Source organism: Balaenoptera physalus, assembly GCF_965194825.1.
Source record: "Balaenoptera physalus genome assembly, chromosome: 2".
NCBI lineage: Eukaryota > Metazoa > Chordata > Mammalia > Artiodactyla > Balaenopteridae > Balaenoptera > Balaenoptera physalus.
In genome coordinates this window covers 54,655,270-54,667,734 of record NC_138883.1, presented here as the reverse complement: position 1 = coordinate 54,667,734, position 12,465 = coordinate 54,655,270, and the positions used below count along the sequence as shown (strand labels likewise).

The 12,465-nt window shown below is 34.8% G+C and overlaps 1 protein-coding gene across 7 annotated transcripts in view; it reads left to right on the top strand.

Moving 5' to 3' along the window:
* Positions 1–12,323, top strand: part of PRPF39 (pre-mRNA processing factor 39) — a 36,917-nt gene extending 24,594 nt beyond the window's left edge. For 5 of the 7 annotated variants that reach the window (XM_082452119.1, XM_082452122.1, XM_082452120.1 and 2 more), the window contains 9 exons: positions 3,452–3,617; positions 4,068–4,175; positions 5,514–5,678; positions 5,993–6,119; positions 6,486–6,754; positions 7,621–7,805; positions 10,886–10,960; positions 11,198–11,318; positions 11,586–12,323. In XM_082452119.1, coding sequence (XP_082308245.1) covers positions 3,452–3,617; positions 4,068–4,175; positions 5,514–5,678; positions 5,993–6,119; positions 6,486–6,754; positions 7,621–7,805; positions 10,886–10,960; positions 11,198–11,318; positions 11,586–11,642 — 1,273 coding nt within the window. In that variant the 3' untranslated portion in view covers positions 11,643–12,323. The remainder of the gene's footprint in view (positions 1–3,451; positions 3,618–4,067; positions 4,176–5,513; positions 5,679–5,992; positions 6,120–6,485; positions 6,755–7,620; positions 7,806–10,885; positions 10,961–11,197; positions 11,319–11,585) is intronic. The other 2 variants (XM_082452121.1, XM_082452125.1) reach the window with 2 other exon arrangements.
* Positions 12,324–12,465: the final 142 nt, after the last annotated feature.

Here is a 12,465-nt window from a genome sequence, read left to right as displayed (position 1 = left end):
TGTACCAGATGATATGCATTTAAGTTGTAGGAATAAAGGCCCAAAGAAGATATGTATGCATTGACTTGGCCCTCAAGTTGCTCAAAAGTGTAGAAGAGGAAGCATGTGCTAAAGGAACTAAGTGCTGTAATAGAAATATTTCTATTGTGTAGGCTTGTATATTGGATATACACTGAACATTATCTCTAAGAAAATATCTAATTTAAAATCCTCCTTAGCATGAGTACTTTTGTGATATGATCTAATTCCTCAGGCCCAGTCCCTGGTAGTTCTTAAACTCTAGACATAACCTGAGTACTGATAATTTTCCAAAGGGCAGTGATGTTTTATGCTTTTATGACTGTAATACCTTTTCCACTTTCCATTTGTCTGGTGAACTCATATTCCTTAAGACCTATACAGCTTAATGTTTTCTCGGTGACACTTTTTCCAGTTCACCTAAACAGAAGTGTCTGTTTTGTCTTTTGTGCCAGCACTCTACCTACATTTATTTCATTTATCTTAGCACTGATAACACTGTTTTGAATTTATGTCTCTTGTATCCTCACGTCTGTCATTTTCTGAGGATTTTTAATTCTTTTTGGCCTTAATACCTAGGAATAGGTATTTTCCTTTACGGAAAAACCCAAACAAACTTTTTGGCCAACCCAGTATTAGGCACTCAGCCATTCTATATTGAGTAAATTAGCTTTATAGTAGAAAAAGCTAATGGAGTATTACTGTTCAGTATTATGCATATTTTATCACCATGTGAAATAAGTTTATATATATAATGTGGCAATTATTTTATTTTATTTTATTTATTTTTATTGTATTTTATTTTTTAATTTATTTTTTGGCTGTGTTGGGTCTTTGTTGCTGCTCACGGACTTTCTCTAGTTGTGGCAAGCAGGGGCTACTCTTTGTTGTGGTGCACAGGCTTCTCACTGCCGTGGCTTCTCTTGTTGCGGAGCATGGGCTCTAGGCACGCAGGCTCAGTAGTTGTGGCTCGCAGGCTGTAGAGCGCAGGCTCAGTACTTGTGGCACAGGTGCTTAGTTGATCCCCAGCATGTGGGATCTTCCCGGACCAGGGCTCGAACCTGTGTCCCCTGCATTGGCAGGAGGATTCTTAACCACTGCGCCACCAGGGAAGTCCAGTTATTTTAAATTTATGTTCTATAAGTAGTTATTTTTCAGTTTTACCTTATTTCAAGTTTCTTATCTATGTCTTGACAATTTTTAATTTTAATATTTATTTGAGTATTAAATCTATTCATTTTCATACTACACATTTGAGAGTTACTTCCTCATTTAAAAATTTTTTTAATAAGGCAATCTGTATTTTTGTTCTCCTGGTGATAAAATAGGTCAAGTTAAGCCTCTGTATTCATTGATTTTGCAAAATTTAAATTAGTTTCCAATGTTATTCACATATGTTCGTGAAAGGTTTTTTTTTTTTTTTTTTTTTTTTTTGGCCATGCCATGCGGCATGCAGGATCTTAGTTCCCCTACCAGGGATTGAACCTGTGCCCCCTGCATTGGGAGCACAGAGTCTTAACCCCTGGACCGCCAGGGAAGTCCCTGTGAAAGTCTTAAAATCCATAAAAATCCAGGTGTCAGTAGCCTAAATCAATTTTAAGAAACTTGGGGAAAAAATCTCTAAGGTTAGAGCATATGGTACATGTACAACCATGTCTGATAATTAGGTTGAAGAGGTAGGTCTGGGTCAGAGGCTAGGTCAGAATATGAAAGACTTCAAGGAGATTGGATTTTAACCTGAATGCAGGGTAAACATTGAAGTCATTTTGGCAGGGTGGTATATGATCCTGTTTACTATTTTATTTTTCATGTTTACTTTTTAATAACATTTTTGATAGCAGTATTGAGGTGGGGTTAGAAGCTGTGAGACTAGAGGCTGGAAGACCAGTTTATGTTTATCTAGCTGAGTAGTGAGGAGGGCATGAAGTCATATTTAGAAGGTAGACTAAGTTGGACCTAGTATCCAGTGGAATGTAAGAGATAAGGTAGGTGGAAGAGATTCGGCAACTTAGTGGTTGACAATATCAAGATTAGAAATGTTGGGACTTTCCTGGTGGTCCAGCGGGTAAGACTCCACGCTCCTGATGCAGGGGGCCTGGGTTCGATCCGTGGTCTGGGAACTAGATCCCACACGCGTGCCGCAACTAAGAGTTCGCGTGCTGCAACTAAGAGTCTGCATGCCACAACTAAGAAGTCTGCATGCTGCAACTATGAAGCCCGCATGCTGCAACTAAAGATCCCACACGCTGCAACTAAGAAGTTGATATGCCGCAACTGAAGATCCCACATGCCGCAACGAAGATCCCGCGTGCTGCAACCAAGACCCTGTGCAGCCTAAATAAATAAATAAATATTAAAAAAAAAAAAGATTAGAAATGCTGAGGGTGTTGATTTGTGGATGAAAGTGACACACTTATAGACATGTTGTATATAAGGTTCCAAATTGAGATGGTGTAGATATTTTAGCTCCTCAACTTGGTGTTTTTGATTAAAATTTGTATATATATATATAAACTAGTGTGTGTAGATAAATGACATGTTTTTCAAAACACTCTTTGCTTAAAATCTGTATTTCTTTATGCAGAGTGTTGGCAGTTGTATATACTAAGCTGAAATTTAGGGAAAAGGTTTGGGCTTAAGTTAGAGTTGTAAAGTCATAGTATGCTTATTATTTCAAGCTGTATTAGTAAGATTGGACAGAAAGTATATAAAAATAGATGAGAACAAAATGCAGAGTGGAATCATTGGGCATACTAGCATTTGGGGGCAGGCTGGAATCAAGGAGCAGTCAGAGACTTGGAGGAAAACCAAGAAAGTGGTAACTCGGAGCCCAGGGTGAAGAAGGTTCTAAAAGGAAGGTTAGTTAACAGCCCTAAGTACTGAGGACATTATTAGGATAGAGGCTGTACTATAAAACAAGTATCCATTTAATTTTGCATGTAAGAGGTACTTGGTGACTTTAATTAGGGCAATTTCATTGGAGTGTTTGGCACAGACACGTGAATTCAGGAGTAATTGGTAGGTGAGGAAGGAACTGCAAAATTTGTTGATCATTTATAAGTAATCATTTATAATTTAAACATGGATTGCTGTATTTAATTTTACAGTCACTTGACAGATGAGAAAACCAAGATTTAGAGAAGGGAAAAACTTCCTATAAGTCAAATAATTAGTAATGGACAGAAGTAGGATTTCAATGTATGACTTGTCCACGCCTTCTTCATTCCATTGCAAAGGCAGGAAGGAAATGAAGATGTCTGTAGACTGTTTTATCAAGTGGTAGGTTGTTACTGTAGAAAAGGAGAAAGGGTGTGGTGTTTTGGCTTCTTTAAATCAGAGTTCCTTTGAAAGAGTAATGTGTAGTAGAAATGTAACGTGGGATCTAAAATTATACTTCATATATAGAGCTTGTATTTTTACTGTTTTCCTTTAGATTTAAAGAACATATACAGAATAACTTACCTAGAGATCTTCTAACTGGTGAACAGTTTATTCAGCTGCGAAGGGAATTAGCTTCTGTAAATGGGCATAGTGGTGATGATGGTCCTCCTGGTGATGATCTACCGTCAGGAATTGAAGACATAACTGATCCAGCAAAGGTAACCAGACTTATTAAAAAAAATCTTTCAGTGCATGAGAAACTAAACTTTTATGTCCCTTGACTGCATGTGTGGTATGACTTGTAGCTCATATAAAATCAATTTCTGATTAAGGCAGGTGGGAATTCTTTAGCTAGTTTGATTTGGAATAGATAATGTGTTTTACTATGAGACACCTGAAACTGTTAGCTTAGAAGGATTATTTGGCCTATGTTGTGATGTACTAGCCCTGTTTTTTGTTTTTAAAAAGGCATATGAGAAAGTGGTTTATTAGGAAATACTTTCACAGATTTCAGTATTGTTAATTGTACCTTGCACATAATTGATAATGGTTAAAAACCCATCACTATTCTAAGACTATAGTATGGGTGGTTGATAATTAAATGTAAGCAGTGATATTTAAAATTTTAGTATATAACTTGTGTGATTAAAATTTTTTTTCTTCCCTAGCTAATTACTGAAATAGAAAACATGAGACATAGAATCATTGAAATTCATCAAGAAATGTTTAATTATAATGAGCATGAAGTTAGTAAAAGGTGGACATTTGAAGAAGGTGTAAGTGCTTGCTTTTTTGTTATTGTCATTATAGGCTTCAAAATGCATATAGGAGTAATGTATTTTTCTTTTAGTTTTGAGTGATGTCTCTGCCTTTTATTTTTGCTTATTTAAGTAATGAGATATTTGTCCTACTTATGGCCGCCATTATCAGTTTTCCATTATTAATTTGAACCATTTTATTACAGTTGTTCAATTTTTAAAATCAGTTTTATTGAGTTTTATGTACAACAAAACGTACCTATTTTAGGTACAGTAAAATGAGGTTTTTTTTTTTTTTTTTTCAGAATTCTAATTCTTTATTTCTGTTTTTTTTAAACATCTTTATTGAGGTGTAATTCACATGCCATATATAGATCACCCATTTAAAGTGTAGAGTTCAGTAGTTCTTAATATATTCACAGATAGGTACATACAGTTAATGTTAGAACATTAAATTAATGTTAATTTTAGGACATTTTCATCATCCCGAAAAGAAAGCCCTTACTCTTTAGCTTTCACTCCTCTACTCCCTCATCTGCTTACTGCCCCCAACTCCCAACCCTTAGGTACCGCTAACCTACTTTCTGTTCCTATAGGTTTCCCTGTTCTGGCTTTTCACATGAATGGAATCATGTAGTATGTGTTTTTTTGTGACTGGCTCGTAAAATGAGTTTTGACAAATGTATATGCATTGTGATCACCACAACAATCAGGATATAGAAGTACTCCGTCACCTCAGAACCCCTTTTCAGTCAGTAACCTACACTGCACTCCTACCCCAGGCAACCACTGATCTACTTTCCTTTTTTTTGTTGTTATATTCACTAGTTTGTTTTATTTTTTAGATTCCACATATAAGTGATAGCAAATGGTATTTGTCTTTCTCCTTCTGACCAACTTCACTGAGTATGATAATCTCTAGTTGCATCTATGTTGTTGCAAATTGCATTATTTTGTTCTTTTTTATGGCTGAGTAGTATTCCATTGGTGTATATATATCACATCATCTTTATCCATTCATCTTTGGATGGACACTGATCTGCTTTCTGTTACTGTTGTATAATTGTTCAATTCTAAAATACTCAGCAAAGAATACAGTTCTCTGAACATAAAATTGTGTATTTCTGTTAAAATGACTGGGTAAGTGGAAAATACATTCTGTTCCTTCAATTTATAAAGCCTAAGTAATTAAAGGGATTTTAATTTTAGAAGTTTTTTTAACCATAAGATATGGTGATTAAAATTTTTTGGTTCATTATTGTATTTATAATTTAAATAATTTGTATTACTATAGTCATACATATTTTGGTGTTGGTACTGGTTTACTTTCATTGTCATGTCATGCTTTTATTATAGATTAAAAGACCTTATTTTCATGTGAAACCATTGGAAAAGGCACAACTGAAAAACTGGAAAGAATACTTAGAATTTGAAATTGAAAATGGGACTCATGAACGAGTTGTGGTTCTCTTTGAAAGATGTGTCATATCATGTGCCCTCTATGAGGAGTTTTGGATTAAGGTAAGAAAATTATATGCTCTGAAACTTGAATACATTATAAACATTGATCTAGTGACTAACCTTTTTTGTACTTCTGTTGAATGTTGTTCATATAACTATATCTGTTGCATTAGGAGATGGTCTGCTTGCAACCAGATTTGACTGCTGCATATGCCAACCTCGTTGCCTCTCTTCGTCCTTCCTTACAGAAACTAGTCTAGTGGTTCAATAAAGGTGCTGAATGGGTTTAAAAATAGAATTTTATCGTTCTGTCACATATTTAATGGCTTGTTCAACTGTAAATTATTCAGTATTTCCTCTGTTTCTGTATGTAGTATGCCAAGTATATGGAAAATCATAGCATTGAAGGAGTGAGGCATGTCTTCAGCAGAGCTTGCACAATTCATCTCCCAAAGAAACCCATGGTGCATATGCTTTGGGCAGCTTTTGAGGAACAGCAGGGTAAGAATGAGGAAATTCAGTTGATATTTTGGGATTTAAGTTACTTTAGGATAAAGTTATAGGAATTGAGTCTTGAGGGATGGTGTAAAGCAGAGGTCAGGTAAACTTTTTCTATAAAGGGCCAGATAGTAAATATTTTAGACTTTGCAGGCCATATGGTCTCTTTCCTAACAACTCTGCCATTGTAGCTCCAAAATAGCCATAGACAATACATAAAAAAATGAACATGGCTATTTTCCATTTCAAAAAAAAAAAAAATAGCCAGAGGGCTGGATTTAGCCTGTGGGCTGTTATTTGCCAATACCTGGCATAAAGGATATTTCATAAGTTTAAACAAAAGCATGAACATTTAATTACTATTTCTAGGTAATATTAATGAAGCCAGGAATATCTTGAGAACATTTGAAGAATGTGTTCTAGGATTGGCAATGGTTCGTTTGAGAAGAGTAAGTTTAGAACGACGGCTTGGAAATATGGAAGAAGCTGAACGTTTGCTTCAGGAAGCCATTAAAAATGCCAAATCAAATAATGAATCATCATTTTATGCTATCAAACTAGCTCGGCATCTTTTCAAAATACAAAAAAACCTTCCAAAATCAAGAAAGGTGCTTTTGGAAGCTATTGAAAGAGACAAAGTATGTATTTGTGTTTTTTAGAATGTCTTCCATAAAAAAAAAAGTAGTCTTTTTTGTTGTTGTTTTCATTCTGGCAACTATGATGAAAGGTTTGGTCTGTATGTAATATATTTTATTACTAAATGAAGACAACAGTCCCTCTAAACTGATGTTGCCATTCTTTTAAAAAATTTTCAAATTATTATGCATTAAAGGGTTGAGAAAATTAACATTATTGGATTTTCTATTTTCTCCACATTTAGAAATTTTACGGCAAGTTTATTGATTATTAAGTAGAGTAGAGGGCCTGAGAACACTTCATAAACAAAAGTTGGGCAGTTGCCTATATTGTAGCAAATGGAGCAGTGAGATTATTCTCCTTTTCTAAAGTATTTCCTTTTATATATCAACTGATGTCAAAAGACAGTGTCTAGGAAATTTCTCATTTTTTAGATTTTCGGCTAATGACAGGTCTAAGACACAGGTTTATAAGAGGTTTGCTTCCAGCTGCAGTTGAGGAAGATTATCTATGGTTGTGAAGATTTAGATTACTGGGAACTGTAGAGATCATTTTTTTATGTTTTACTTCATATTTGTTACCGTAGGTCAAGCTACATTAAACACAAGATAGGATATAGGGTTTTAATTTATTGGCATTTAACAATTTGCATAGTTTAGGAGATGCTAGGATGATGTCTCTACCTACCAATGTGTTTTTTACCTGGTTATTAGATGTATGCTGAAAAAATTTAACATGAATTACATTTTAATACAATTTTCAATATTGAATTTTCAAGTTGAGACATAAAAATTAATGCATTTAAAATATCTCTGGTCTAATCAAAATATCTTAGAAATATGATTAATTGGTACTGCTTTTTACACAGGAGAACACAAAGTTATACCTCAATTTACTTGAAATGGAATATAGTGGTGACCTCAAACAAAATGAAGAAAATATCCTAAATTGTTTTGACAAAGCTATACATGGTTCATTACCTATGAAAATGAGAATTACATTTTCTCAGAGAAAAGTGGAATTTCTTGAAGATTTTGGTTCAGATGTTAATAAGTAAGATCTTAATTATATATTATTATCTATCTGAATAGTAATAGAGCACTGATAATTTTGGATGGGAATTTGATGATGAGTACAAAATAATATATTGTTAAATTTAAAATGTTTCCTAGGTTTCTTTTTCCTTGGGTATATGTGGGGGTAAATTCAGTTTTGCAAATGTCTGTGTGCTTAATGAGAGGACATATGGTTTGTCTTTCCTTCAAAATTATTTTCAGAATTTTAGCATGGTAATTTAAACAATGAGTAGATGAGAGAAGGCAGGAGGCAGGAATTCTATGAAAAAGGAAATGGGTGAAGGATTGAACCCTGAAACACAGAAACATTTAATATATAGACCACCAAAGGTAGATGGGGTTTTCTGGAATAGGAATGCCATCTCAGATTAGAGAAGAGGATGGGTGTGGTTTTACAGATCATGCCTTAATGACCTCATCTTCATGCATTATAAAAGGCTAAAAGATGAGGGTGGGGAAAAGGACAAGTTTAAAATTTAAATGTGCAAAATAGAAGAGTGGAAATATTGATTAGAGCATTGCTGCCATTCCTTTCTTACCTGGTTCTAGTAAGGAAATACCCCAATTCCTGTTAGGCAAGTGTGTATACATTTTTGATGGCTGAGTAAGATTTTTTTAATTAATTAATTAATATATTTATTTATTTATTTATTTATGGCTGTGTTGGGTCTTCGTTTCTGTGCGAGGGCTTTCTCTAGTTGCGGCAAGCGGGGGCCGCTCTTCATCGCGATGTGCGGGCCTCTCACTATTGCGGCCTCTCTTGTTGCGGAGCACAGGCTCCAGATGCGCAGGGTCAGTAGTTGTGGCCCAGGGGCCTAGTTGCTCTGCGGCATGTGGGATCTTCCCAGAGCAGGGCTCGAACCCGTGTCCCCTGCATTGGCAGGCAGATTCTCAGCCACTGCGCCACCAGGGAAGCCCGCTGAGTAAGATTTTAATTAAACTGAAAAACATTTAATATGAGTTACATTTTAATACAACTGTATATATGTGCTTGGCACATTAAAAGTTTTATAATTACCTAATGTAAAGTACATTAACAGTCTAATGAGGGGAGGAGATACTGGTCTTTTAATAGACAAAGAGAGGCTTAAAGAGAGATTAGGCAGTTTTTCCAAGGTCACTTAGCTATTACATTGTGCAGCTGGGATTAGAACCTACTTCGGAGCCTGTGTTCTTAACCACCTCATGTGCTGTATGTGTCTTTTTGTTTTGTACTGAAGAAAGTATACAAAAGAAATGGCATATGTAATTCTAGCTTTTAGTCTAGTTGGATGGTATGGTGACTAGAGAGGCTGTACATAAGTATGTGAGGTAGCATATAACTGTAAAGAAGGCTGTGATCTCTCTGGAACAGAATGTATTTGGCATCTTTCATAGAGGAGGTGGGGCTTCATTTAGTTATTACTGGATTCTGATAAGCTAAGGAGAGTATAAAATGGTGGAAGCAAATTAAAGTTCATGTAGAACATCTGCTTGATTGGAGGGTTTTATGAAGCGGTAAAAGCTTGATGCTAAATGTGCTGTGTCTTAAAAGCTAGACTGAGTTCTGAGCACATGTACACGGTTGACAGTAGGAAACTATTAGAGTTTTGAATTAGATTGAATGACATATTTAAATTTGGCAGTAATATACAGACAAATCTGAGGTTCGACACAAGGATGCCAATTAGGCCCTTGCAGATATAGTTATGGAGGGTCTGAGTATCGGGTCTAAGATTGTTGTATTTGAAATTTTAAAAGGGAGTGATATGGAAAATAAATGAGTTGCTTAGAAATTTAGGTAGCAGTGTAATGAATTGGTAAGAATTAATGTTCAAGTCAGACAAATATAGGATTAAATCCTGTCACTTAATTTTTGTATTCCTCAGTTTTCAGATTTTCTCATATGAATATTGAGTCTCTTGTTGCCAACCCATGAGTTGTTAAAGGTCTTAAGGAAATTAGTCCATTTAAAGTCCTTTATGTTGAGTAAACACTGAACCAGAGATTACTGGTATTGACAGTTTTTGCCCCTGGAATATTTTGGGACCAGTGTTACTGTTAATTGTGCATATATGCAGGCTGTCCAGGGAAGTTGAACATGCGTGTAAACATCAAGGTCATTTCCACAGAAATGTTAATTATCTGTGTTCGGGTTTCTGATTACCTTAAAAAATAAGGCCATCTTTCTAAAAAATATTTAAGAAAGTGGTAAAAGGAGGGCATTTCGTGGTGGTCCAGTGGTTAGGACGCCATGCTCAAAAAAAAAAAAGAAAATGGTAAAAGGAAAACAAAATCATGATTTTAAAGTCAGTTTGGCTTCAAGTGACATTGTTTTTGAAGTTCTAAGTTCCAGGTGAGACCTATAATACATATCACATTAATTTTTTTATTTATTAAAAATTATCTTTTTAATCAATGATAACTAATTATACTGCAGTTTTATTTTAGTTCTAATTCAGTTTATCACATGGCCGAAGTTTACACTTTATCCTAACTGGTGGCAGGTGTCTTTAATAAGCATTGTTAAGTTAGAGCTCAAAAGTATACAAATTATGTAACTGTCAGGACTCGTGGTTGCATTGGACGAAAACATATTGTCAAGGTCACTTTGTTGTGTGATAGCTCCTTAGTCGGGCTCTCTCCATGTGTTACAAATAATAAAAACTGGTAGCTCTTGGCCAGCTTTAGCCCACTGTAGTACAGAGAACAGGCACTTTTTCAGTAGCTCAGTCAGAAATCCTGGGACTTACTGAAATCCTGGTTTGAGTCACATGATCACCTCTAAACCAGTCATTGGTCAGAGATATGTAGTAAGGTAATTGGCTAGGCCTGTATCTCTGAAGCCTCATTTGAATCACATGGACTGAGAAGGAAAGTGCAAGGCAGTGGTTTGCCAAAGCAAATAACATAGAAAAGGTAGCTGGGGGCAGTTTTGCCTGCTGGATCATTTTTTTTCCCAAAAGGATGTTCATTGCAACATGCTTTTGTTTCCCTAAGTGGAAATAACTTAAAAACTTTAAAAATTTAAGTTTGGCTTTTATGTATTCCAAAGGATTGTTTTTCCTTCCCTCTCAGGCTTCTGAATGCTTATGATGAACATCAAACACTCCTAAAAGAACAGGATTCTTTAAAAAGGAAAGCAGAAAATGGGTATGTAACTTCCTGCTGAATCAGGAAGGGATGCTTAAAAGAAGACATTTCATTGTGGAAATCCCTTTAAAGATAATTATTACCTTCATGTTGTGGTAATTTATTTTCATGATTTGAAATCATATAAAACAGAGTGGTCAAGAACGTCAGATGAATGTACACAGGTGACATTCATCCATTTGTTAAAAGTACTTATCTCTGGGAATTCTGAAAGTTTCCATTTTGACCCTTATTTAGATCAGAAGAACCAGAGGAAAAGAAAGCACACACAGAAGATACAACTTCATCATCTACACAGATGATTGATGGTGATTTACAGGCAAATCAAGCTGCATATAATTATAGTGCCTGGTATCAAGTGAGTTTACATAATTATAATTGAATTTTTTGTTAATAGGTGTTATTAGAAATGCATAAATTAGGATAGTCTCTTTTTTTTCCTTTAGAAAAAACAACTCTTTGCTTCGGTTGCAGATTATATAATACATTGTCTTCTGGTTAAGACTTGGAATTTCAGCAGTGAACACATGCTTGTTTTCTTAAATATACCTGCTTTAATTACATTTTTCTATATAGAACTCAGCCATAGTTCTTGTATGCTAACATGTTTGCTTTTTCCTTTCAGTACAATTATCAGAATCCTTGGAATTATGGACAGTATTACCCTCCCCCTCCAACCTGATGGGAAAATTAAATATCAGATGGAGTGTGTGAAAAGTTTGAAATTGTTTTTTTTTAATGAGGGATGTAAACATAGCATAAGCTTGTTGTATTTGATAACTTGTCTTCCCTGTTTCTGTGTAACATGATTTGTTCAGTAATAGGGGAAAATGTCACTTAGTAGCTTACCACAGATACTATTTCCTACCATTTATAAAATTTACTTTTTATTGGAGAACTATTTTTTTGATTTTTGCATTAAGTGGTCTAGAATTCTTTTGCAATGCATTTGCAACAGAGTTTTGTAGCCTTAAGGGTAGGGGAAAAAAACTGACTGCAAATCATGTCAGTGTAGTACAAGACTCTGAAAATACATAAGGGCTGGGTATTAAGGATTTACCTCCTCCTTAAAAAAAAAATGGCTTTTTAACCTTTGCTGACAAGATATTGTCTGTGTGGTTCAATTATCCTTGTGAATTTGGATCGAACAGCAGAAGATAGATACCTATTAAAATATTGTCTTGGCATAGAGATTATAAATGAGGAAATGGAATGTTTGCATCCCTTTAAAAAAAATGAAAATCATATCAAAACTGTTGTTTCAGGAGACTTTGTATTTGGAATACTCATGTAAAACTTGTGAGCAAGCTTTCATTTTGATCAAACTGATCATCTTCATTTTTGTAATAAAACTGAAGACTCATCCAATAATTGTTATGAATTTATTGGGGGGGTGAATCACCTAATAATATTAACTTTATATTCACCAGTATTAGTGGTTTATTGGTTTTGAAGTATACTTTTCTTGAATTCATCTATTGTTGACAATTTCTTAGACCTTTTAG